This window comes from Diplotaxodon limnothrissa, linkage group LG8, assembly GCF_057381915.1.
Source record: "Diplotaxodon limnothrissa isolate DT_005_m linkage group LG8, D_limnothrissa_male_GT1.1, whole genome shotgun sequence".
In the NCBI taxonomy this organism is placed as follows: Eukaryota; Metazoa; Chordata; class Actinopteri; order Cichliformes; family Cichlidae; genus Diplotaxodon; species Diplotaxodon limnothrissa.
The window spans coordinates 30214412-30238540 of record NC_140603.1 but is presented as its reverse complement, the minus strand read 5'-3'; the positions used below and the strand labels follow the sequence as shown (position 1 = coordinate 30238540).

Genomic DNA, 24129 nt, shown 5'->3' with positions numbered 1-24129 from the left:
ATACTGTATATAAAAGACAAATAACCACATGTGTTATATAACCATATGTGTTTATTGTATGTTAATAACTGTATTTGCGTTTTTATTGTTCTTAATATGGACGTTAAAATGCTTTGTCCCTGTGTAATGTCTTGTTGTTGTTTTTTACATTAAAAAAACTTTTAAAAAACTGTAAGTGCGAATAACCTTTAATCACGCACAATGTTAAACCACAATTAGAACACATGTGCTGTGTGTGTGCTTAAGTAGTTCCATGTCATACTACTCGATATATTGAAACGACATAATGTATTCTGTATCCACTACATACAAATACATAAAATATTATTCTACAAATGTGTTGTACAGTAAATGGTAAATGGCCTGCTTTTGTATAGCGCTTTACTTAGTCGCTAAGGACCCCAAAGCTCTTAACACTACATTCAGTCACACACTGGTGATGGCAGCTACATTGTAGCCACAGCCACCCTGGGGCGCACTGACGAGGCGAGGCTGCCGGACACTGGCGCCACCGGGCCCCCTGAACTGTACTTGACCCATGAAAACATTCCTCTCACCATCGTCTTTTTGATGTGCATCCTCATGCATCCCACTGAGGAAACCGTTTCGCCAGCAGACACTAGGTAGGAACCTTCTGCTGGTTCTCCGGTGTTGCTAGGGGGAACAAAATACAGATCGGGTTGATCATCAAAGAAAGGTCGGCTCTGTGTTCGTGTGGACCCTCCTGATGGAGGGGTTGTGTTGTCCCTGTAGAACCGCCGCTGGAGCTGGATAATCGCTTTGTTTGGAAAGCCGAAGCCTGGAAAACAAACTGAGGATGAAGAATCATTTTTAAGAGGAAGAAAAGCGATGGAGCTGCAGACCTCACCGTCAGAGCAGCGAAAATACAAAGACGCAAAACTAATCCTGGAAAGGACGCCTCAGGGAAGCACCAGGGTAGATCTCGGGCTTGCTTACTCCAGGTGGGCTGCACTGAAGAGGGACAGATGCTTCCAGACTGACGCTGAACTGGCCGCCTTTCTGCTGGACTGGTAATTTAAACTACCTGTGTGATTAAAAATAGGGTGTAGGCATCAAAATAAGATCAACAACAGGATCAAATTAACCGAATAATGTAAAATTAATATCTGCGCGCATTGGTTGGGATTGATTTAATCATCAGTTTATTCAAATTATTTAAATGCTTAAATACTGCACGGAAATGATGAAGCAAAAGTGTCAGCTAGTCCTTTAACACCTGTGCTGCTACATGATTGGACTGATATTTATGTCCCAAACACACATGAATGTGACTGGTTTGCTTGCTGGTTAGAGATGGATAGAAAGGAGCCTGCAGAGGCACACACACACACACACACACACACACACTCACAGTCACAGTCGCTCACTCAGCCCATCAGTCAAGCTGACCTGCATCCTGCAGCACAGACTGCAGGAGAGCGAAGCATCTGCCCGTATGTTCACATGTAACGCTGGGCCTAAATCTCGGTAGTATGTATGAAAATTTCACACAAATCTATGTGTCATTTCTACTTTATTACCTGAACAACAACCACATCTACGAGTATGCTTTGCTTGCCTGCTCCCTTTTTCTCAGACGGCTGCTCGAGCAGATGGATCCGCATGTTTGATTTACAGCAGATGGCCTCCACGACTCAACCCTCACCAAGGATTGCTCTCTCCTCCCAGTCTCGAACCTGGAGATTTGCATGTGTTCGCCACAATACTGCTGAGCTGCTCTACACTGTGGATCCTACTGTTCAGAATTATAATTAAAAGTAAATAGATAAAAAGATATTAAATTATATGTAAAACAAACAAAAGAAAAGTACTAACAGTTACATTTTGTTAGAAAATGAGACATATGTGCAGTGATTTATTGAAACATGTGCAAGCATATATAGAAATGCAGGATATGAGGCAGAAACAGTTTACAAGTGAATATTTGGTGTGAGCACCTTTATTCTACAACACAGACTCAGTGTTTCCTTATTTATTAATATAGAAGCAAGGTGTTTCATTTTTTTAATAGTACCAGCTGTCTGCTGCTGCTACACGGAGAATGACCTCCAACTCTGACCGAACTTCTTGAAATAGAAAAGGGTCAGATAAACAAACTGCTGTTTGCAGGGTCGTGCTTGTTATCAGGAGCACTCTTTTCATTTGCCGATGGCCTGAGGGTCATTGTGGCCTGCAGTGATCAGACTATGTGCTGTGGGTGAGGGGCTCAGCGTTGGCACGATGCTGGGTTTGAATTCACCGGCCAGCCGGAGCCTTTCTCTCTATTCTCTTCCTTTGCTTCTCCCCACAGTCCACAGACATGCATGTTAGGTTAACCTCTGATTCTAAATTATGCTCAGGTGTGAATGTAGCCTTGCAACCTGGCAGTCTCTCTAGCACGTATCCCGATTTTCACCCTATTATGGCTGGGTTAGGTCACAGCTGGTATTTCCGTGTTATGCAGATGAGTCGTGTAGCTCTTGAAACTCTTAATTTGCTTTTGTTTTTGCAGTTACGAGAGCAGAGTCACAACATCAAGTTCCATGAATGGAAAACCTCCATCAGTCTCTCAATGTGAGGATTCTAGAGGGACAGAAAGGTGAGTCATCGCTCTGAAATAGCTCCTGTCATGTCACACGTGTGTGAAAGCACAACCGTGGGCGATGTGCTTCATTCATAAACTGTGCATATAAATGTCTCACGCACAAATCTCTGGGTCATTAACATGTTTTGGTTTTTTGTGTACCTACAAATGATGCAGGGCTGAGTTTCTCAAACTAAGATTAATAGCAATCATGTTCATTTAGTTGTCTTTACAAGTTTTTAAACAATGTAAACAAGAAAGCTGGGAACAGGATGAATTAAACAAATGACTGAGGTCAACCATTCAAAGGAACAGACGGTGCAAGAGAGGTGAAGAAGACAGGGCAGGCAGGGTGGATTGGGTGGAGACGAGTGTCGGGGTGATTTGTGACAGATGGCAGTGAGATCTGATGGTTTGGAGACGGTGTGTCCTTCAAGCCGGGTAGAAAGAGATTGAAGTGTGCATCATTTTATTGGAGCCTTCTGTCCAGGCCACTAAAATCATCACAGGAGTTAGAAGTGAAACGATCAATAGGGGAGTTACCATTAACAGGTGGGGCTGATAGGATTTGACCTGCAGGGCTACTCAGGTCGCTTCATTTCAGGGTTAGCAGGGAAGACACCTGGACGATTTTGAGGTAGTTAATACTGGACGAGTCCTCTCACCCACATCAGCTGAACTCTGCAATATCTACTGGGTAAGACTCAAAGGATCAGAGATTAGGACTTTTTATTCACAGAACCAAAATCAACTTCCTGTATAAAGGTTTTGTGGGCCTGCGAGGCCGAGCTGATGTTGAGTCCATCAGAGTGACAGTGCAGAGTTAGAGAGGCGAGGCTGAGATGGTTTGGAGAGGTGAAGAGGAGGGAGAGTGGATATTTTGCACAAAGGATGTAAAAAATGGAGCTGCCAGACAAGAAGGAAAAGAGGAAGACCTCAGAGAAGATTTGTGGATGCAGTGAAGGAGCAACATGTAGTGGGTTAGTGAAACAGAAAAAGGATGCTGGCACAGGATGGGATGGAGGCAGATGATGCACTGTGGTGAACCCTAAAGGGAGCAGACAAATTAAGAAGAAGAAATCAAATTAAATATAATGAACTCCGAAGTCTGCTCTTTGTCACATATTCTGAGAGGCAACCCTGTCTCTACCAGAGGAAGAGAGATAAATGGGTTAGCAAAGTATGTCAAGCTTAAAGTCAGAGGATCCACAAAGGTTGCTGTCTCTTTATGTGGCTGGATCACCACGGCAACCTGGTCTGAACGTGTAACTTTCCCTTCAGCAGGTTCAGAGTTTGAGTGTAAAACCATCACGTTTTATTTATAATGTGCTCTAAGTGTAATATACAGTTAGGTTTTAGACAGTGGCACTTTTTAAAATATATATATTGGGGGCTTTTCAGCCTTGATTGCAGTCGGACAGTGGAGAGAGAAAATGGGAAAGTTGGGAGAATGACCGGGGAAGACGCACAGTTAATGGTCTCAGGGTAGATTGGAGATACATCGTCCTCAAAAACCTCACTTTCTTGTGGGTCCCCCAGGGGTTCATTCTTGGCCCAGTCCTTCTTTCAATTTACATGCTCCCTATGGGTTCATTTAAAAAAAAAAAACATGACATCTCTTTCCATTGTTATGCAGACGACTCACAGGTTTACCAGCCACTAAAACATGAATTTGTGAGTCCTCTGAAGGTTTCACTAGATTGTTTGGAGGACGTTAAGGCTTTAAACTTTCTTAACTTGAATGAACAGAAAACAGAGGTGATTGTGTTTGGTCCCTGTGACCACTACTACACTGGCCCTTTAGAAATTTATTTTAAAAAGAGGAGTGATTTTTGTCTGTAATCTAACGTTTGATAAACAGATTAATGCTGTAATCAAGACGAGTTTCTTTCATCTCCAGCTACTTGCAAAAGTGACGCCATTCCTCTGTTTCAGAGACTTTGAGAGAGATGTCGATGCCTTCGTTTCATCTCGCCTCGACTTTTGTAGTAGTCTTTAATCAGTTAGCCGTCTGCAGCTGGTCCAAAACACTGCAGCACAGTTAATAACTGGCACACACAAGCGAGGCCACATATCTCCCATACTAGCATCCTTACACTGGTTGCCAGTTAGATTTCGATTGGATTTTAAGATTTTATTATTTGTTTTTTAAGGCGTTGCACAGGTTAGCACCCTCATACCTTTCTGATCTCTGCGGATCAAATGTTCCTAGCTGTCCCGAGGTCCAGTTTAAAGCACAGAGGAGACCGGGCCTTTGCTGTGACTGCCCCCTTCACATCAGGACCTCCCCAACCTCAGACACTTTCAAAACCCGTCTGAAAACCCACTTTTATTCCTTGGCTTTTACATCAGAATGAGTTTGTACTACTTTTATTTGTCTTATTTACTCAAACGTTCTCATTTTATCCTCCTTTTTCTTGTTTTTATTTCTTTTGATTATCTTAAATGTACGGCACCTTAGTCAACAGTTGTTGTTTTAAATGTGCTACTGTATATAAATACATTTGGCTTTGACTTTGACTTTGATGCAGAGGCTCGAATCTAGTCAGTCTTAGGTCAAGTGAAAGAGAAACTCTTTTTCACTGTTTGACTTAAAATCCGCTCTCTTGGTGTGCAGAAGTACTTATGGACCTAACTGTGGATCTTAAGCTCAGACATATTTAGTCTCTCACAAATAAATCCAGTCAATTGGACATGTGACCCCATTGTACAGAGTTGTGGTACACACTTGTATACTGCATATATATTTTGCACCAGTGATGAGTTAGTTACATTCATGCCTAAGGTTTGCCAATTGTAAGAAATACTAATATTAATGATTGATATTCATGTTTCAGGCAGCTGTATTCAAAAGTACAAAGCGGAGTGTCTGAAATAGAAAATCTTCGCCCTGATGAGCCCAGAGATGACATTTTTGTGTCTCCCACACTGGTCAAATCAGAAGAATCAGCGCAGATACACACCAGGAAAAGTCTGGGTAAAAGACGCACACATTTGTTTGCCTTCATTTTAGACTATAAGCATAGAAAAAATGTACATTTTTGGTAAAACAGTAAAATGTTACAAAACTGCATGAAATTGTAATTAAATTAATCTGTAACTGCATTATCTTTACCCCAGTTTTTCCAGTCGTGATAGTAGATGTGGTCTGGTATACTGACAAAGAAGCAGTCTTTTTACATTCTAGACTGTGGCGAGTAAATGCAGTCCTCCAGCCACAGAGACACCTTAGATACACCTCAGACATTAATAGAGAAAGACGTGTCAGAGTTCATAGTCATTATTGTCTAAATAGCGTAAAGGCAGACAAATGCTTGTCCATGAAATGTTTGCTCCTTAAAATATTATTAAACTCCAGAGAATCTCTGCTAATGTTTTAAATATTAAATGTATGCATGTTTTTGTTGTTTTAGTTTTCCCTTCAGAGGACGAGCAGGTCGAGCAGGACCAGAAGGACTCAGTCCTGCTCCACATTAAGGAGGAACAGGAGGAACTCTTGACCAGTCAGGATGGAGAGCAGCTTAATGGTCTACAGGAGGCTGATAACGCCACACTTCCATTCTCTCATGTTGTTGTGAAGAGTGAAGATGAAGAAGAGAAACCTCCGTGCACACAGCTTCTTCATAGCCAAACCGAAGACAACGCAGAGGCAGAGAGGCGTCAAATCAGCTGCTCAACAAAAATCAAAACAGAAACTGACAGAGAGGACAGTGAAGGAGCAGAGCCAGCTGGGAACCCGGAGTCAAATAACCTGTTACAGCAAAACACCGATGCAAAGACTTTTACCTCTGGTGAAACTGAAGTCAGTATTGGTGCTGATGATGAGGATGATGACACAGATGATTGGCAGGAGCCTTTGTCGGATTCTGGATCTGAAACTGAAGAAAGTGACAGTGACTGTAAGAAGGGCAGGGCCAAAGCCTTCATCTGCTCTGAGTGTGGTAAACGGTTTCAGTACAAGTGGTCTCTTCAGAGACACGTGACACGCCATTCAGGAAAAGCCTCTTTGGGCAGCTTCACCAATAAGAAATGTTTTCCAGTGAAGCAAACTGCAGATTTACAGATCAAAGTCCACACAGGAGAGAAACCATTTGGCTGCAGTCTTTGTGAACAAAGGTTTAGAGATCAGTATAATCTTAAAAGGCACATGAGAATCCACACAGGAGAGAAACCGTTTGGCTGTGGCATTTGTGGTAAAAGATTTAATGGCGAGGGAAATCTGAAAATACACAAAAGAGTTCACACAGGAGAAAAACCATTTGGATGTGGTGTTTGTGGTAGAAAATTTAAGCAGAAGTCACATTTTAAGAAACACATCATGGTTCACACTGAAGAAAGACCTTTTAGTTGTGATGTGTGTGGGAAAGGATTTAAATGGAGGATCCACATGAAGACTCACAGGAGAATCCACACAGATCAGAAACTGTTTGGTTGTGACGTTTGTGGTCGAAGATATAACTGTGAAAGAAATCTTAAGATACACATGAGAGGCCACTCAGACGAAAGACCGTTCGGTTGTGACATTTGTGGTAGGAGGTTTAACTGCAACAGAAATCTTAAGATACACAAGAAGGTCCACACGGGGGAGAGACCATTCGCCTGCGGTGTTTGTGGTAAGAGGTTTTCACAGGTAGGGGCTCGGAACAGGCACAGGAGCGTCCACACTGAAGAGAAACCATTTGCTTGTGATTTGTGTGGACAGAAATTTAACCGAGAGGGTAATCTTGAAAGGCACAAGAGGGTTCATACGGGAGAGAAACCATTTGGCTGTGACATTTGTGGACAAAAATTTACCCGCGAGGGAAGCCTAAAGAGACATATGAGGAACAAGGCAATAAACCATTTGCATGCAGTGAAAGATTAACTGTGATCTCATGACTTAATGTTACATTACTAATACACTGCTCAAAAAAACTTAAGGAACAAGGATCAATATTTATACTCATATGAACTATGTAGTGTGTGAGGAATGAAAGAGTGCCTGAAAATCAAAGTGACATAATTTTGCTGCAGCAACTCAAAATGATGCTCAGTCGTTTGTACGTTCCGCGCGTGCTTTTATACATGCCAGAGGTCTGTGCGTCCCTCCAGGGATACGCCTCCCCAGACCACCGCTGAACCAGTCATGCTGGACGATGTTACAGGCAGCATAGCGTTCTCCACAGCTTCTCCAGACCCTTTCACATCAGTCACATGTCCTCATGGTGAACCTGCTCTCATCTGTGAAAATCACAGGGTGTCAGCTGGGTCTTTGTTTGATCAGACATTCACACCTGCTGTGACCTGCTGGAGGTCATTTTGTATCTCTGGCAGTGCTCATCCTGTTTCTCCTTGCACAAAGGAGCAGATCTTATTTCTGTCCCTGTCCAGGTCTCTGTACTGGTAGACACGTATTAATGTGCCATCTTGGAGGAGTTGGAGTACCTGTGCAACTTTTGTAGGATCTAGGTTTTGCCTCATGCTACCAGTAGTGTAAGGGTATTTGTTCACTGTGGTGCGATTTTATTCACCAATTTTTCCCAGTTCTGAATGTCACACCCCTCTGCAGCAGCAGTAATCGGTAACTGTTTGCCCCTAACAAGGTGTGACTAAAGACATGCCTGAGGTTGGCTGTTGGGCTCTCCTGGCTGTCATTTTTTACCAGAGAATATTTAGTCATTTAAAATAAAACCAAAGTTTGTACAAACTCTGGTGTCAGTCTGTTGTGGGCTTGTTTAAAGGCTCTGAGTGGTCATACATCAGCATCATGTTGTTATTATGGATGCATTTTGAATAATGACCTGAGTGTTTTGTACTGTGACCTTTAGTGTTGTGGAGACGTTAGTTCACTTTTGGTGGACCATGTGGTACTGGTATGTAATGTGTGGTATTAATGCTGTTTAAGTGATCTTTGTGGACAAAGGCATAGCTAAGGCTGGCTAGACCCCATCATGCTCTCATTTTAGTCATTAAAAATAAAACCTGGTTGTCGATGGTCTTTATTTATGTGAAGGAAAACATAAAGTATAATGAAGTAAATTGTAAATATGGTTCCACATTTTTATACTCTTGCAGTCTGCACTGTCCTCTTTTGTATCCTGCGTTCGGGAAGGTGACCTCTTTAAATGTCTCTCTTCATATCATAATGAATTTTAATTTTTTTTATAATTTATTAACACCTGGATTTTTGGATGTTCTAATCTGTCTGCACATTCACAACGCGTCGTATATATCTGTGTTTTTGTCAGGAATCGAGTTCAGCTTCATTTTAACTGAATCAGACTGAAAACCAAAAAGGGCGGGCGATGTGACCTCAGGATTAGTCAGTGAACTAGCAACAACACTGCTAAAGACACAAACAGAAATAACTTATTGCTCAGTGTTGTGGAAAAATAAACTGAGAGTTGAAACCAAACTCTTTCTGAGATTTATTGATGAAATCTTTGGAAAAGGATAAACACAGCACGAACGCGTTTCATGACAGCTCCTTTGTACTTGCAGTCTTTCCATGTTTACTTGATAAGAAAGCCTCAAAACGTGTATCATGACCTTGAACACAGCTGACTGCAAGTTTCGTTTCATCATTGTATGAACCGGTTAAATAAGATTAAATGCAAAGTTCCCATTACATTTCCATCTTTTTGGATGGAATCACTTCACTCTTTTAGTAATTTTTTTTTTTTAAAGTAAGGTAAGAAACAGTAACATTTAATATTAAAACTTTGAGAAACGATGCTTACATGAGTGAAATAGCCTTACCCATTTTGTAGGGCATAGGTGTTCTAATGGATACTAGAAGCAGATTGATCCAAATATCAGTAGTATCAAAACCATTGGTACTGATATCAGATCAATAGTAGCAATGTAGGATACCTTATTTCCATCCTTCAGGTATTTATTTGGGCCAATGTTCGAACCTCGCTTCGGGAGGAGAAAAAAAGCAACAGAGCACAAATACTGCCAAGGAAGTACAACAAGTTCAGTTTTTATTAAAGAGAGGTAGCCTATCAAACACATCGGTGCTGTCACACAAACACTCTGAGATTAGTTATTCTAGAAATAAGGAAACTAAAACTGACAAACCTTCCTTGTTCTTGTGTCTGGAGCTGGTGTAGCCTGTTGGAGACCATCAGTTATTTCATCTTGTAGTAAACTTTGTCATCTAAAGGAAAGAATAAAAGCTACAGCTTTGGCCTGGATATAGAATAATAAATTATATACAAAATTGCTTCTAACATATTTGATCATTAGCTCAAATTAAATCTGAATGACCCAGTTAAGTTCAGGGAATTAGTTAAATACACTGTGTCCCTCTGTGACCATCTCAGCAACGGCGCAATACGTAGTCAATGTCACCATCAGCCCTCGATGGAAGAGCTGATCCAGAAACGATGACTGCAATGGTTTGGCCACATCTGCCGCATGAGCAACCATCGCATGCCACTCCGCCCTCTGCTGCAGCAGCGCTCCGCCCACTGGAGAATCAAGCACGATGCGCCCAAGAAGATTTGGATCAAGCAAACTGAAGATGATCTTAAACAACGACATCTAACCCTCGACCAAGCAAAGGTCAAGGCCACAGATCACAAGGCCTGGAAGTGCATCGTTGACCAAGATGGAAACCCTGTGTTACCCACAGCAACGTATTGGCTTCGTTGACGACCTCACTCGCTGATCACCAGAAGAAGAAGAAGTAAAATACATTGCAGGGCATTTTATTTTCTTATAATCCGAAAGTAGAGAAAGGTATAATCCTTTATGAGAAGTGAATTGAAATACACCCACATTCAAATATCATAAACGTTCACATGCACATCTGTAAGTCTATACTTAAATATTTTACTCATTGTAAACTACATTTTGTTCTATAAAGATAACAAGATGGTAATTTGTGACAGAATCGTGAAGGCTCAAATACTATTGATCTTTCTTATAAAACCCTGTCATCTCTGTTTGGGAAATATGTCAAACCACAGTAATTCATGCAGTTACAGATTTCTACATACGCTGATCGCTGGCTGCTTCAGTCTACGGAAGCACTTTTCATTTCTGAATACTCCTTCTGGTTGTTCATGTGTAATAAAATCAAAAACCTTTCTATTTCTCTTTCTTTCTGCCTGCTCCACTTCCCTCACACATATACACAAACTCAAGGTCACAGCTGCACAGATGCACACACACACACACACGCACGCACGCACGCACGCACGCACGCACGCACGCACGCACAGTCTGGATTGAAAGATTTAAACATTGCAATTATTTAATTACAATGATTCTATTCTTATTTAAGTTTATTGATTCTTGATTAGATTTCTGATTTGATTAAAGCAGGAAAAACTATCAGCAAAAGCACACACATAAAAATCACTCTGTGCTCTATTACACCCATAAAGGCTGAATTTTAGGCCTTTTACTTCTGGTTGGAGCTGAGCTGAGGGAGCTCCATCTTCTTGACAGGGATTAATTACTTCTTCTTGTAAGGCTGGCATAGCAACCATTATTCCTGACACTATGCGCTAAACTCAGCTGTAAACCTGTCAAATTGACAGTAATGAAGATGGATGATAAGGTCTGGGAAAAATCCCCAGAAAAGAGCAACTCGAGGGTTAAGATTAGGGTAGAGTAGGCAAGTGTCTGTCTGCTGCTTGTATTCAAGGCTCTACATCCCGGGGTTGCTTAACTTTGTGGCTCTGCTCACTAAACTCAACAAACTACTCAAAAGATCTTTTTGAAAAGTTTGATTTTTGATTGGAGCTAAAAGACGGAATCTACAAGTGATGGATCAGATGGAGTTTATTATTCTGGCTCCAGATTTGCAACCCTGACATCAGGTTGGTGGAGAGATTGGAATGTAAGAAACTGACTCTGTGGACAGGTGTGCTTTATACATATAACACGTTGAGATCAGGAGTATCTGAAATTCATACATTAGTTATAATGTATGTGGCACATGGGCACACAGCCAATCTGTGAAAAGTTCATTTCTTTTTATTGTTTTCTCGATAAAGGTAAACAACTTATAGTGCAAGCTTTTAGACAATATTGAATCTGATGAAGATCTGTGTAACTTGCAGATGTCCAGCAGATATTGCAAATGAAAGAAGAAAGAGGAGTAGCCCTGGAGTCTGGACCGACAGGACCCTCTCCAAAAGAGAGATTTTGACCATTAACTGATGAACCATTTTTATTTATTTATTTTTATCTCTAAAGGTTGTCTTAAAAAATGTGTTTGCTTTTGTAGTCGAAAAAGTTAATGTTAGAAATGTTGACACTGTGATTAATGGTGACACAATATCTAATACAAAAACCACTCAGAGAGCGCAAACCTCTGCAGCTCCCTCCTGTGCAGTGTTTGCGTTTAAGGGAGTAGCATTGTATTTTGTATATATTTATTTTGTTTTCTTTGTTCTTTTTAAATGTAATTTCTAAACTTTGTAGTGAAATAAAAGAAGGGACATCTCAGGCCCTCCATGGTATGTAGGCCTATCTTCCCTGCCAGTGCAAAAACAGGTGTACACACGGGAGCTCACACACACAAACTACACCCTTTTTGGCTCCTACCTCAAAGCACACTGTGCGCTGTTGATCCTACGTGCAGCACAATAATGTTTAATATTTAGTATTTACTGTTATATTCCCATAGATCATCGTCATGTTGTTTATTATATTGCTCTCTCTATTTTATTTTTTTTTGCTTGTTTTCTCTTTTTTCTTTCTCAACAGGTGATCCAGGTGATTGATATATGTATTTTTTGTCTGTTTATTTTTGTTTTTTGCCCTTTATCACCGTTCCTCTTCCCCGCTGTTTTTCTTTCTCCCTTTTCTTTCCCCCAGTCATGTCTGTCCCGTGTGTAGCAAGTGAAAATAAAATACAATAAACAATAAAAGCAAAGGTGAATCAAATAGACCAATACGGCAAGGCCGGGATAGTCCATTTGGTAAAGTAAATCCGTTGGGCATCTTTCTTTGCCTTTAGACAATAATTCTGATGGCAAAAGAACAAAGCAGGACATGAAATTATGTGATAACAGATGTTTTTCTCCAGAAACAAATGCTTTTAAACCTAAAAAGAATCACTGAATTTCATTTATTAATGTCAGATAGGCTCTTTATACATCCTAAATAAGAAAGATTTTAGTTTACATATTTATTAGGATGGAATTCTTGAACTGGGTCAAAACTGATCCACACCAAACTGTGAAAATATGAAATATGAACAACGTGTAAGACTTAAAGTTATCAATAATTAATGTCGCTTCAGGAATGCTGGAGTTATAAAGTACACGATCACTGCAGCAGGAAACTAAAAAAGGCGTGTGTAGGAACTTTCGGTTTGTTGTACTGTATTGCGAGGGGGAACAAAACAAAGGACGGACGGAGCCACAGAAAAGTGTCGGTCCTTTCGAAGTGTTTTTATTTTTCCACGTTTTACCAACTGCATGCAATACTTCATATTTAACCCACAGAAAAACGACAACTGTGGACATTAAAGGAGCGAAAATAGGAAGAAGCGTCAAACGCAGGAACCAGTGCGGCTCTCCCACAGCTGCACCACAGCTGTTCCCACAGTGACGCGGAAGTTACCTGTTTGCTGCTCAGCAGGTATTTCTACAGTCTGCTATGAGCATAATTAGCGACGAGAGAGAAAATATACAAATATTTGCGCTGAAAATGAAGGAAAAAGACCCGCCGAGGTGTCACTGCTCTGCCCACGGCTATTACTGCAAATAAACCCCACCCAAAATCTCCGTAGCTCAAATCAGCCAAACATGACAGCCAAACGAACAATTACCAGTCCTGTTGCACAAGTGTTTTCAATATCTATTCATATTTCTAATTAATAAATCAAAACAGTCAGGACGGTCGAGAACTCATCTGCAAAGTCTCTCAATATTGTTGGCGAGACAAAATTTCTGGGAATTTCACAGCCAACATTAAAACTCATTTATGCAAATACAGTGCACAAGCCTAAATATGAATGCAACAAAAGTATCTGCATATAAGTACAAAGTAATTGACTAACTTTACTGTTATACTAGATTCGTGTTGGATAATGTGGCAAAGTACATGTACAATATTGTAATTTATTATACACTGTTTGTCAAAGAAATATTGAATATATTCAGCTGTTGATGACAGGGGTGGCAGGGAGGGTGTATTATATAAGGTGCTCTGAAAAAAAAAATCTAAATATTTTAACTGATCATAATTATTAACAGCAAGAAAAAAACATGCTTCCGTCATGCATATAGCTTTCTAACTTTCCAGCTGCCACTCACACACACACACACACACACACACACACACACGATACCACCTCAGGTCCCAGCACATCTTTTACAGGGGAGACATAATCAGCTGTTGGAGCTCAGGTGTGTATCAGCCTCCCCTGACACGGCACCATGAACCAACTGCTCCAGCCGTATGCTGCACCTGAGCCACAAACCACACCCCGCCACAGGATGTTTTACACACAGAGAGCTGACATAGTGTTTTTTATGCAAGTGATCAGTCAGTTATATCTGCACAGATATACAGTTGATATTAAAATACTGATGTCTGTTTAATTACACTTTCAGACATTTGTACCTGAAAACTGTCAGTGGAATAGAGATGCCTCAAAGAAAGAGCCATCAACTGGGTGACCTCCAAGGGCTGCTGTCCCCGATATCTGCACCAACCACATCAGACACGGCACCAACACAAGTTAGGACAGGTCTCGGTAAGACAGATATTTTTTTTCTTTTCTTTTAACACACTACTCTGATATGTAATTCAAATTTTTGTCCTTTCTGGATATCATTTAGGTTTTTTCCAGCACTGGGCACAATGGAATTTGGGAACCTGTTAAAAATGTGTTAATGTCTTCTCTTTTTTTCTTTTCTCCTCAGTTTTGTACATTTCAGTCAAGAGCCAGAGTGAACTACAGTTATCAATAAAGTTTAGTTGCCAAAACATGAAAGAAAAAATATTTCTCTTTGTGTACTGGACCATGTGTGACTGCAGTCATGGCTCAAATGCTGAGCTAATTAAGTCTTGAAGGATACTTGGGGGAAGGTGAAAGACACCTCCAGTACAGCGAGGTGATGAATTCATCACAGCATGTAGCTCTCTCCCGATCACAGCTTGTCCTTTGTTGATGAAGAAATTATAAAACAGGATTCAGGACATCCCTACAGCTGCAACAAGTTACAATTTTTTCTCACTGGAAAAAAAATGAAAAATATTAGTCAAAGATTTAAAAGAATTCTTGTCATACAAAGTGAATAAATTAAAGAGCTCCATGAAGAAATATCTAATAAATAAATAATGCAAATGTTTTTATATGAGGGGGTGGAGTATTTCAGTACCTGTCCTTCTGTTGTCTTCTTCCCTTCAGCCTTTTTTAAATATATTAAAATATTGTTCAGAAATATTGTCAGGCAGGATGATACACCTGTTTTAATGTGAGGTCATAGCTGGATTCATGGACTGGCAATGCGTTCTGTGGTATTAGTGTGTTATAGGATTACTTTTTGGGTAATGAAATCTGAATGGAGATGGAAACGTTTTAGTGATTTTTGATTATTAAATTATTATAAATTCTTTCTAAACGGGTGACAACTTTCAATCATATTTAAGCTGCTGGATAAAAGTGTGAATGTAGTCACATCTATCCATAATATAAATGTGTGTTTCAATGTTGCCTGCAGATGTCCAGCAGATGTTGTTACTTAAAGAAGAGAGCTCAAGTCATGATCAGCAGGATTTGGTCCTCCTCCACATAAAGGAGGAAGAAGAGGAACTCTTGACCAGCCAGGAGGGAGAGCAGTTTCGTGGTCTACAGAAAGCTGATATCACCAGTTTCCCCATCACTGCTGTTTGTGTAAAGAATGAAGATGATGAAGAGAAACCTCACCTCCTACACTTTCATCAAACACCAGCTGAAGACAACAGAGAAGCCGAGCCTTCAACCAGCAGCTCAGTCAAACAGATTAAAGCAGAAGGTGATGGAAAGGACTACAAAGAGCCAGAACCAGCCACAAACCTGAATCCAAATAATAATTTACAACCCAATATTAATGTAAAACGTTCAGACTTGTATGAAGCTGATGATTGGCAGGAACCCCTGACAGAACCTGAACCTGAAAGTGAAGATAGTGAAGAGTCAGGTACAAATAGTGATGCCAAAAAGCCCTTTATCTGTTTTGAGTGTGGTAAGCAGTTTCTCCATGACTGGTCACTTCAGAGACACATCAGACTGAAGTCAGGGAAAAGAGCTTCAAACTGCGATGTCGGTGACAAAAGCTCTGGAGTGAACCAAAATGCAGATTCACAGGGGACAGTTCAAACAGAAGAGAAACCATTTGGCTGTGATGTTTGTGGACAAAGGTTTCAGCTGAATGTGAATCTTAAGGTGCACATGAAAGTCCACACTGGAGAGAAACCATTTAGTTGCAATATCTGTGAAAGAAAGTTTAGACATCAGTGTAACCTTAAGACACATGTGAGAATTCACACCGGAGAGAAACCATTTGGCTGTCGCCTTTGTGATAAAAAGTTTACACAGAGTGTACATTTAAAGACGCACATGAGAAGCCACACGGGAGAGAAGCTATTTTTTTGTGACGTCTGTAGTAAAAGCTTTTCACGACTGAGGATTCTGAAATCGCACAAGAGAGTCCACACAGGAGAGAAACCATTCGACTGTGATGTTTGTCATAAAAGATTTTCACATCTAGGTGATCTAAAGAGACACAAACGCATCCACACGGGAGAGAAACCTTTCAGCTGTAGTGTTTGTGGTAAAAGATTTGCACAGAGGATGCATTTCAAGACACACATGAGAATCCACACAGGAGAGAGACCTTTCGGTTGTGATGTTTGTGGCAAGAGCTTTAACTGTAAGAGAAATCTGAAGACACACATCAGAGTCCACACGGGAGAAAAGCCATTTGGTTGTAATGTTTGTAATAAAAGATTTTCACAGCCAGGAATTTTAAAGAGACACATGAACATCCACACAGAAGTTAGGAAATTTGTACCCGGTAAATCAAGAGGAGTCTATTTGAGGTTGCTCAAATCTAAACCAGCCACATCAGAAATGGAGCAGCTAGCCATCAGAAACAGACAAGGTAAGGGATTAACTTTCCTCATACTCTTGGTTAAATACCATTTAAATAACAATTTCTCCCAGTGCTGTTTCTTTAATGTATGACAGCACTTTCTTCAGGAAGGCTCGGTAATTTTTCCAGTGTCAGTGCCATTTAAGGTTTGGGACTTAGACCTAATTGAATCACAAATCCAAAGGGAATGGATTCATAAGTCAGATTAATGTGGATGTCAATGGAAGCACCAGTGAGACACAGTTTAGAAAAAGGCCAGCAGTGAAAATAATATTAACGATGTGCCTGTGATTCTGTGTGGACCCAGAAACATGTTTTCATAGGAGGAAATGACGTTTCAGTGTTAAAAAACCTTTTGCCAAATTTTAAATATGAGCAAACCCTAATGACAACAACGGCAGCACTTACTCTACAGTAAAATTTACACAGTAAAATTTGCTATGTCTGCCAAACTGATTTCATATTTTAAAATGCACAATAAAACAGAACAGCAGATTTACATTTTTACCTGTAGTCTGAGATGCCTTCGTAGCCTATGTATGTATGTATATTTGTATGATTACAAACACAAACGCATAGTATGCATGTAGCCACACCTGTAAAAGTGCAGAAATATCCATTTTTATATCCATCTAATAATGCAAAGCACCACCCAAAGCACAGCTACATTTAATACATTCATAAAGTGCTTCCCATCTGTGGCCAGGTTATAATCCCCAGTTAACCTAACCTGCATGGGTTCAGATTTTTTATCCTTCTTTTTCATTTTATTTTGTATCTTGTTCTGAACGCAGCCTTCTGATACTACCAGGTGCAGGTGATGTCCTTAAAACAATTTTAAAAAAGATAGTGGTATTTTCATTTCCAATTTGTATGTTTGCAGATGGCATTGTGATCATTGTGAGAGTAGCTACCAGGCGGAAGAGAGCTTGGAGTGGTGGTCTTATGCTCTGAAGAGCAATATAATGAAAGGAATGTGTGAATAAGAAGGAGACATGGAAAAGTGAACCTGCAATGAGCACAGGTATTAAAGATAGATGAGTTTAAATACCTGGGGTCAGCCACCCAAAGGTGAAGACGAGAGTGCAGGCAGGGTGGAGTGGTTGAAGGCAAGTGTCAGGGGTGATTTGTGATGGAAGTATCATTTGGAGATGGTGGGACTGACAAAAAGGTGGTAGACAGTGGAGGGATAGTGGATAAGCTGGACAAAGGATGCTGAAGATGGAGCTGCCAGGCAGGTGCAAAAGAGGAAGACCACAGGGGAGGTGAAGGAGGATGTGCAGAGGGGGTGATGTGACAGAGAAGGATGCTGGGATAGGGTGAGATGATCTTCTATGCACCCCTAAAGGGAGCAGCTGGAAGAAGAAAAAAAAAAGAAAATTGTAATAAAATATTTATTTACAAATGCATTTGATGCTATGTGATCCAAAGTTTGTTATAATTTGTAATCCAACAATGATTACTAGCTAATTAAAAGACAACTGGTGGAACCAGGGTAAAAGACTTCGTCCAGTTTTGTTGTTAAAATCCACAAAATAGATCAGCAACAATTTGTTGTTCATTTTATTTCATATATTAAAGCTGCTGAGGATATGTATACTTACACCAGGTCTCCATAATGTGCATTTGTTTGAATGTGTCCTGCAGCTATCCAGGTTGATGAAGGTGTTTCCTCAAACCCCAGTCTGGAGCAGAAGGACCCAGACCTCCTTCACGTGAAGGAGAAACAAGCGAAACTCATCACCAGTCAAGGAGAGCAGCTTAATGGTTTGAAGGAGGCCAGCCTCTCACAGCTTCATCAAAGACTGACCAAGGACCACTGCGAGGCAGATGTTCCATTCTTTAGCTGCTCTGAGTGTGATAAACAATACCTCTACAAGCGATCTCTTCAGAGGCACAAGAAAAGTCATTCAGCAGAAAACTCTGCCAGCTGTTTGGTTAATAAGAAAGTTTCCAGACTGGAGGAAAATGTAGTTGACACAAGCAAGAAAATATTTGGATGTGATATTTGCGAACAGCGATTTCATCAAAAATCCCATCTTAAGACTCACATGAGAATTCACACAGGAGAGAAACCCTTTAGTTGTAATATTTGTGGAAACATATTTAGACATCAGTACAGTCTCGACAGACACATAAGAGTCCACACAGGAGAGAAACCCTTTGCTTGTGATGTTTGCAGTAAAGGTTTTTCACATCTGTGGGATCTGAAAAGACACAAAAGTGTTCACACAAAGAGCCTTCCACCCGAGGAACCCAAAGATCTTGATAAGGTGGCCCCTATTTCACCATCAGCTATATCAGAATTAGTGCAGACACAAGTCAAGAAGGATGTAGGTAAGTGAGATATTTGTGTTTGCTGGAGATTAAAGAAATGTAAAGTATTTCCACAAAACTGTGTAAAAACTGCTTTGTCTATTCTTGCTGTTACATTACTGGCAAAGATTACAAAGGATTACTAACTTTTGCAAGATTAATTTTTGGATTCCTGCTTCCTGTTGTTATGATAAAATTACCTCCTACTATAAGTCGGAGAACATCTTACCAAACTACCAGTTTAAAAGTGTTAATAAGATCTGTTAAAAACATTTGCAAACTGTGCTGAAAATTAGGCTTAAAAAAACCCTTTTTTGTATGGAAGTTAAACCTTCTCCTCCCAAAGAGTCATTGGGTGTCTCGCTCTCTTATCTTGTCTATTATTATTTGAAATATTAGAATCTTTAAAAAGTTCTTAAATTATACAGGTGTGTGTAAACAAGTGAATAGCACTTTACACTTAGTAATATTTATACCCTTTATTTATCTGCTTTGTTGTATTGCCAGAATACAGATAATTTCTTCTAAACAATTATGGAAAGATGGGAAGTCTGGGCTTCTCTGCTCAGACTGCTGCCCCTGTGTTCCAAACCAGCAGTGGAAAATGAATGGATAGATATTATACAATATTATATTGGAAAAGAAAAAATAGACATACCAATTATGGTTAACCCAGATGATGACCAATATAAAACTATTAAGATGGAATTAATGAAATTGATTTAAAAGAGCCTAGGGCTCATAAGATCAGAAAAATATTTATTAGGGGTATTTTAAAATGTTCAAACGCATGGTGTCATGTATCGCACACACATTGATAAATATATATTCATATTCCATCCCTGCATCCATTTTCTTCCAGTTATCCTTATTTTCCTCAAATATAAAGCTATTGCTTTTGTTATGTGACCCAGTGGTTCAACTTCTATTGTCAAATGTACTCTTAACTGGCTAACTAATAACTGACCTGACTTTAACCAGCAAGTTAGAGTACATTTAATAATAGATCTTGAACTGAGGATGGTTCAAGATGGTTCACTGTTCCCTGCAGATGTCCAGCAGATGTTGCCAGTTAAAGAAGGGCTTCCTTGGACTCCAAGTTTCGACCAGCAGGACCCAGACCCACTCCACATAAAAGAGGAAGAGGTGGGACAGAAGCGTAACAGTCTGGATGAGGCTGATATCATCAAGTTTCCATTCACTGGTGAAGATGATGAGTTTGCGCAGCTTCATCAAAGCACAGGACAAACAGAGTCTCCAACCAGCTTCTCAGCTAAGGAGATTAAAGCAGAAAGTGATGAAGAGGATGGGGGAGGACCAGAACCAGCCTCCTACTTAGAACCAAATGTTAATTTACAAGCAAATGCTACTGGAAAAGCTTTAGACTTTCACCAGACAGAAGTTGATGTTAAATGTCATGTGCCTCTTTTAAATTTTGAATCTAAAACTGAAGATGGTGAAAAGGGTTGGAAGGAGAATGGACCATGTCAATCAGAGGTAAATAGTGATGTGGGATGTAAGGCCGCTGAAAAATCCTTTAGCTGCTCTGAGTGTGATGAGCAGTTTTTCTGCAATCAGTCTCTTCAGCAGCACAGACAATGTCAATCGAGAAAAGGGAATTCCAGCTGTTTGGTCGATAAGAAATGCCTTAAAGTGAAGCAAAATGCAGAAGAGAAACTGTTTTGTTGTGATATTTGTGGACAAACATTCAACAAAAATGCAAATCTTAAGGTCCACATTAGCGTCCACACAGGAGAGAAACCATTTAGTTGTAACATCTGTGAAAAAACATTTGGGTATAATTGTAGTCTTAAGACACACATGAGAGTCCACACAGGAGAAAAACCATTTGGTTGTAGTTTGTGTGATAAAAAATTCTCACAGAGGATACATTTAAAGACGCACATGAGTGTCCACACTGGCACAAGACCGTTTGTTTGTGATGTTTGTAGCAAAGGATTTTCACAGCTCAGGATTCTGAAGTCACATATGAGCATCCACACAGGAGAAAAGCCATTTTACTGTGAAGTTTGTCCTAAAAGATTTTCAAAAACAGGGGATCTAAGGAGACACATGATTGTTCACACTGTGGAGAAACAATTAAAATCTGCTGATTGTGACAAACAATTCACACAGAGGATACATTTCAAGATGCACATGAGCGTCCACACAGGAGAGAGACCATTTTGTTGTGATACTTGTGGTAAAAGGTTTAATTGTAACAGAAATCTTAAACTACACAAGACCTTTCACACGGGAGAAAAACCATTTGTTTGTGAAATTTGTGGTAAAAGACTTAAGTGTGACAGAAGCCTTAAGATACACATGAGCGTTCACACAGGAGAGAAACCATTTGGTTGTGCTCTTTGTAGTAAAAGTTTTTCTCAGTCAGGTATTTTGAAGAGGCACATCAGAATCCACACAGCAGTGACACCGTTCAGTTGTGACATCTGTGGTAAAAGATTTAACTGTAAGGGGATTCTTAAGTTGCACAAGCGTGTTCATTCATAAGAAAGGCCATTTGTGATGTTTTTGGCAAAAGATTAAAGTCTAACAGCAATCTTAAGAACCACTTAAGAATTCACACAGGAAAGAGACCATTTGGTTGTGACATTTGTGTTATCAGATTTAATGAAGAGGGAAGTCTGAAGAGACACATGAGATGCCGTCATGTAATTGTGGGGAAAGATTTATGAAATTTCATAGTTCCGGTTTCAAAAGAAAATATGTAGATGATCTAAGCTGTGCAATTTTGGCTTTAGTTAAACTAGGAACTCGTCAGTTAAATAAAGTCTGCAGTAAGAGTATGGAGATGTTGCTTTCATGGTGTTAATCTGCTAGAAAGTCTACGCATCAGGTGGAGTGGCATGAAAAGTAACAGAGTCAAAGCAGGGAGGAATTCATTGTGGATCACTCACAGCATTTTGTTCCAGGAGACTGGGCTCTTTGTGAAACCAAAAAAACAGCATTTTTTAACTTAATTAATGTATCACTTTCTTTTAAAAGTCTATTTCAAATCTACGTTTGGATATGTTTTGATAACAAAATCATTTGGTTAGTTTTAGGCAACAAAACCAGGCCAGGTCAGGGTTAAAAATCGACCCATTCACATAATTCTCTGGTAGAAAACTGTAGGAAGCTGTCACTCATATGCATTCTGACCGCATGGCTCCAGTGATTGTATGGATTGGAACAAATTAGTCTACAGATGCTTAATTTGTTATGTCATCCAAAGGTTTGCTTCTTGGTGATGCTGCATGGTCACTCAGTAAACTGTTCTGGAACATAATCTAACAACCAAGACTGTCTGACCAGCACAGTTTTAATAAGTTTAACAGCCTCTGATGGAATAAAGAAAATATCTTGGTCTATAAACTCTGTTTTGTTACTAGAAACATTCACCCATGCACCATTTTACACAACAGTGGCATTTCCTGCTAATGGCAACATCATCTTTGTGAATTTTAAAATAATATTAAAGTGGAACAGTGGATAGACCTGTTGCCTCACAGGAAAAAGTTTCTGGGTTCAAATCTAGGAAAAAGATGGAAGCTTTTTGTTCTACCTGGGCCTGCAGGACCTCTGTCCGAATGCTCCCCACCATGGTCCTACAGCAGGGGTGGGGAACTCCAGGCCTCAGGGACCAATGTCCTGCAGGTTTTAGATGTGTCCTTTATCCAACACAGCTGATTTAAACAGCTAAATGACCTCTTCAACATGTCTTGAAGTTCTGCTCAGGCCTGGTAATGAACTAATCATTTGATTCAGGTGTGTTGACCCAAGGTGATTGTGGTGGAATTAAGGCACGGGGGGACCACAGATCTGTGTTTTGAGCCATCTTTATTTAACATTTGTCACACCACCACAACAACCACCAAGCCCTGAGTCCCCGTGTTTTAACACGGTGGGTGTGATTGCGGGTGCCGTGCAGGTGCGTCCGCACGGCACCGCAGAACACGCCACACCACATACCCCCATCGCCCGATTGAGGCGATGTCTTATTCTATGTGATGGATGCAAAGTAGAGCCAGAATTGCTCAATTAGTGAAAGAAAACATGAATCTTGGCACAAGTGTTATTTTAAGTAGACTGAGCCATGGAGCCACCAGGTTCCTTAGCAACAGTTGCTAGGAAACTTAATTATCGTCACAACCTGATGCATCCTATCTGCTCTATTAAAGGTGGTGCTAGGTTACAGAACATCAAACCTTTATGCAGACATGTATTAAAGGAAAACTCGTCAAAAATAAAAACAGATGTTTGCTTTCCTGCTAAAGAAAAAACAATGAATTCATTTATATCACCATCTCCTTTATTAAAACATGTTTATCTTCAAATTAATATTAGAAACCATTTATACACGAGTTCATAATTGCTTTCATAATGTAACAAATTGAAGTTGTCTATTAGCCAAGTTGCCCTAGCAACCAGATTCGTGAAATTGCATAATGTGCAGTGCTGCCGCCTTCCTGATTTCTTACTTTTTTGCATATTTGTTACACTTAGATGTTTCAGATTATTAAGCAACTTTTAATACTAGACCTAGATAGCAATTGTAAATACAAAATGCATTTTTTTTAAAAATTATGATTTTATTTATTAAGGAAAAAAGCTATCCAAACCTGACCCTATGTGAAAAGGTAATTGGCTCCTTAACCTGATAACTGATTGTGCCACCACTGGCAGCAACGGTGCAGGGTTTTCCATCATGACCTGTTTAAGATCACACCAGAGCGTATGTGATTTAAGTCCAGACTTTATCTAGAATTTCGGGTTCCTTTTGGTCAGCAGTGGTTTTCTCCTTGGAGCTGCCCCATGAATGCCATTTTGCCCAGTCTCTTTCTTTTTCTTGAATCATTAACTGAGGGCAGTAATGAGTAGTAGTTAGGGTCTGGGGATCAGCAGTGAAAAAAAAAACTATTCTATTCTATTATAATCTATTTTATTTTATTCTTTAAACAATCAGGAAGATGGCAAATACTTTGACACAGCACTGTATAGTGAAACCTGCACACTTAAGTTGTCCTCTTGTCAATAACAGGTACCATAGTGAAAGAAAATTTGAAACCAATATTTAACAGTATAAATGGGTAACACATTTGCAAAAGCAAATCACTGCTTTGGTTAGGATTGTCTACACAG

At 40.0% G+C, this 24129-nt stretch overlaps 3 protein-coding genes across 3 annotated transcripts; all 3 read left to right on the top strand.

The window, feature by feature from the left end:
- Positions 1-827: 827 nt before the first annotated feature.
- On the top strand, positions 828-7448 carry LOC146627397 (uncharacterized). Its single transcript, XM_085361678.1, has 4 exons — positions 828-1031; positions 2513-2599; positions 5422-5561; positions 5998-7448. Exons 1-4 carry the CDS (start codon positions 850-852, stop codon positions 7446-7448), a joined length of 1860 nt encoding a protein of 619 aa, XP_085217804.1. The 5' UTR covers positions 828-849.
- A 5542-nt stretch (positions 7449-12990) lies between these two features.
- Positions 12991-19016, top strand: LOC146627396 (uncharacterized). Its single transcript, XM_085360289.1, has 5 exons — positions 12991-13168; positions 14146-14288; positions 15259-16680; positions 18319-18528; positions 18967-19016. Exons 2-5 carry the CDS (start codon positions 14180-14182, stop codon positions 19014-19016), a joined length of 1791 nt encoding a protein of 596 aa, XP_085216415.1. The 5' UTR covers positions 12991-13168; positions 14146-14179.
- A 991-nt stretch (positions 19017-20007) lies between these two features.
- On the top strand, positions 20008-21498 carry LOC146627395 (uncharacterized). The gene is made up of 3 exons (XM_085360288.1): positions 20008-20587; positions 20816-21029; positions 21120-21498. Exons 1-3 carry the CDS (start codon positions 20008-20010, stop codon positions 21496-21498), a joined length of 1173 nt encoding a protein of 390 aa, XP_085216414.1.
- Positions 21499-24129: the final 2631 nt, after the last annotated feature.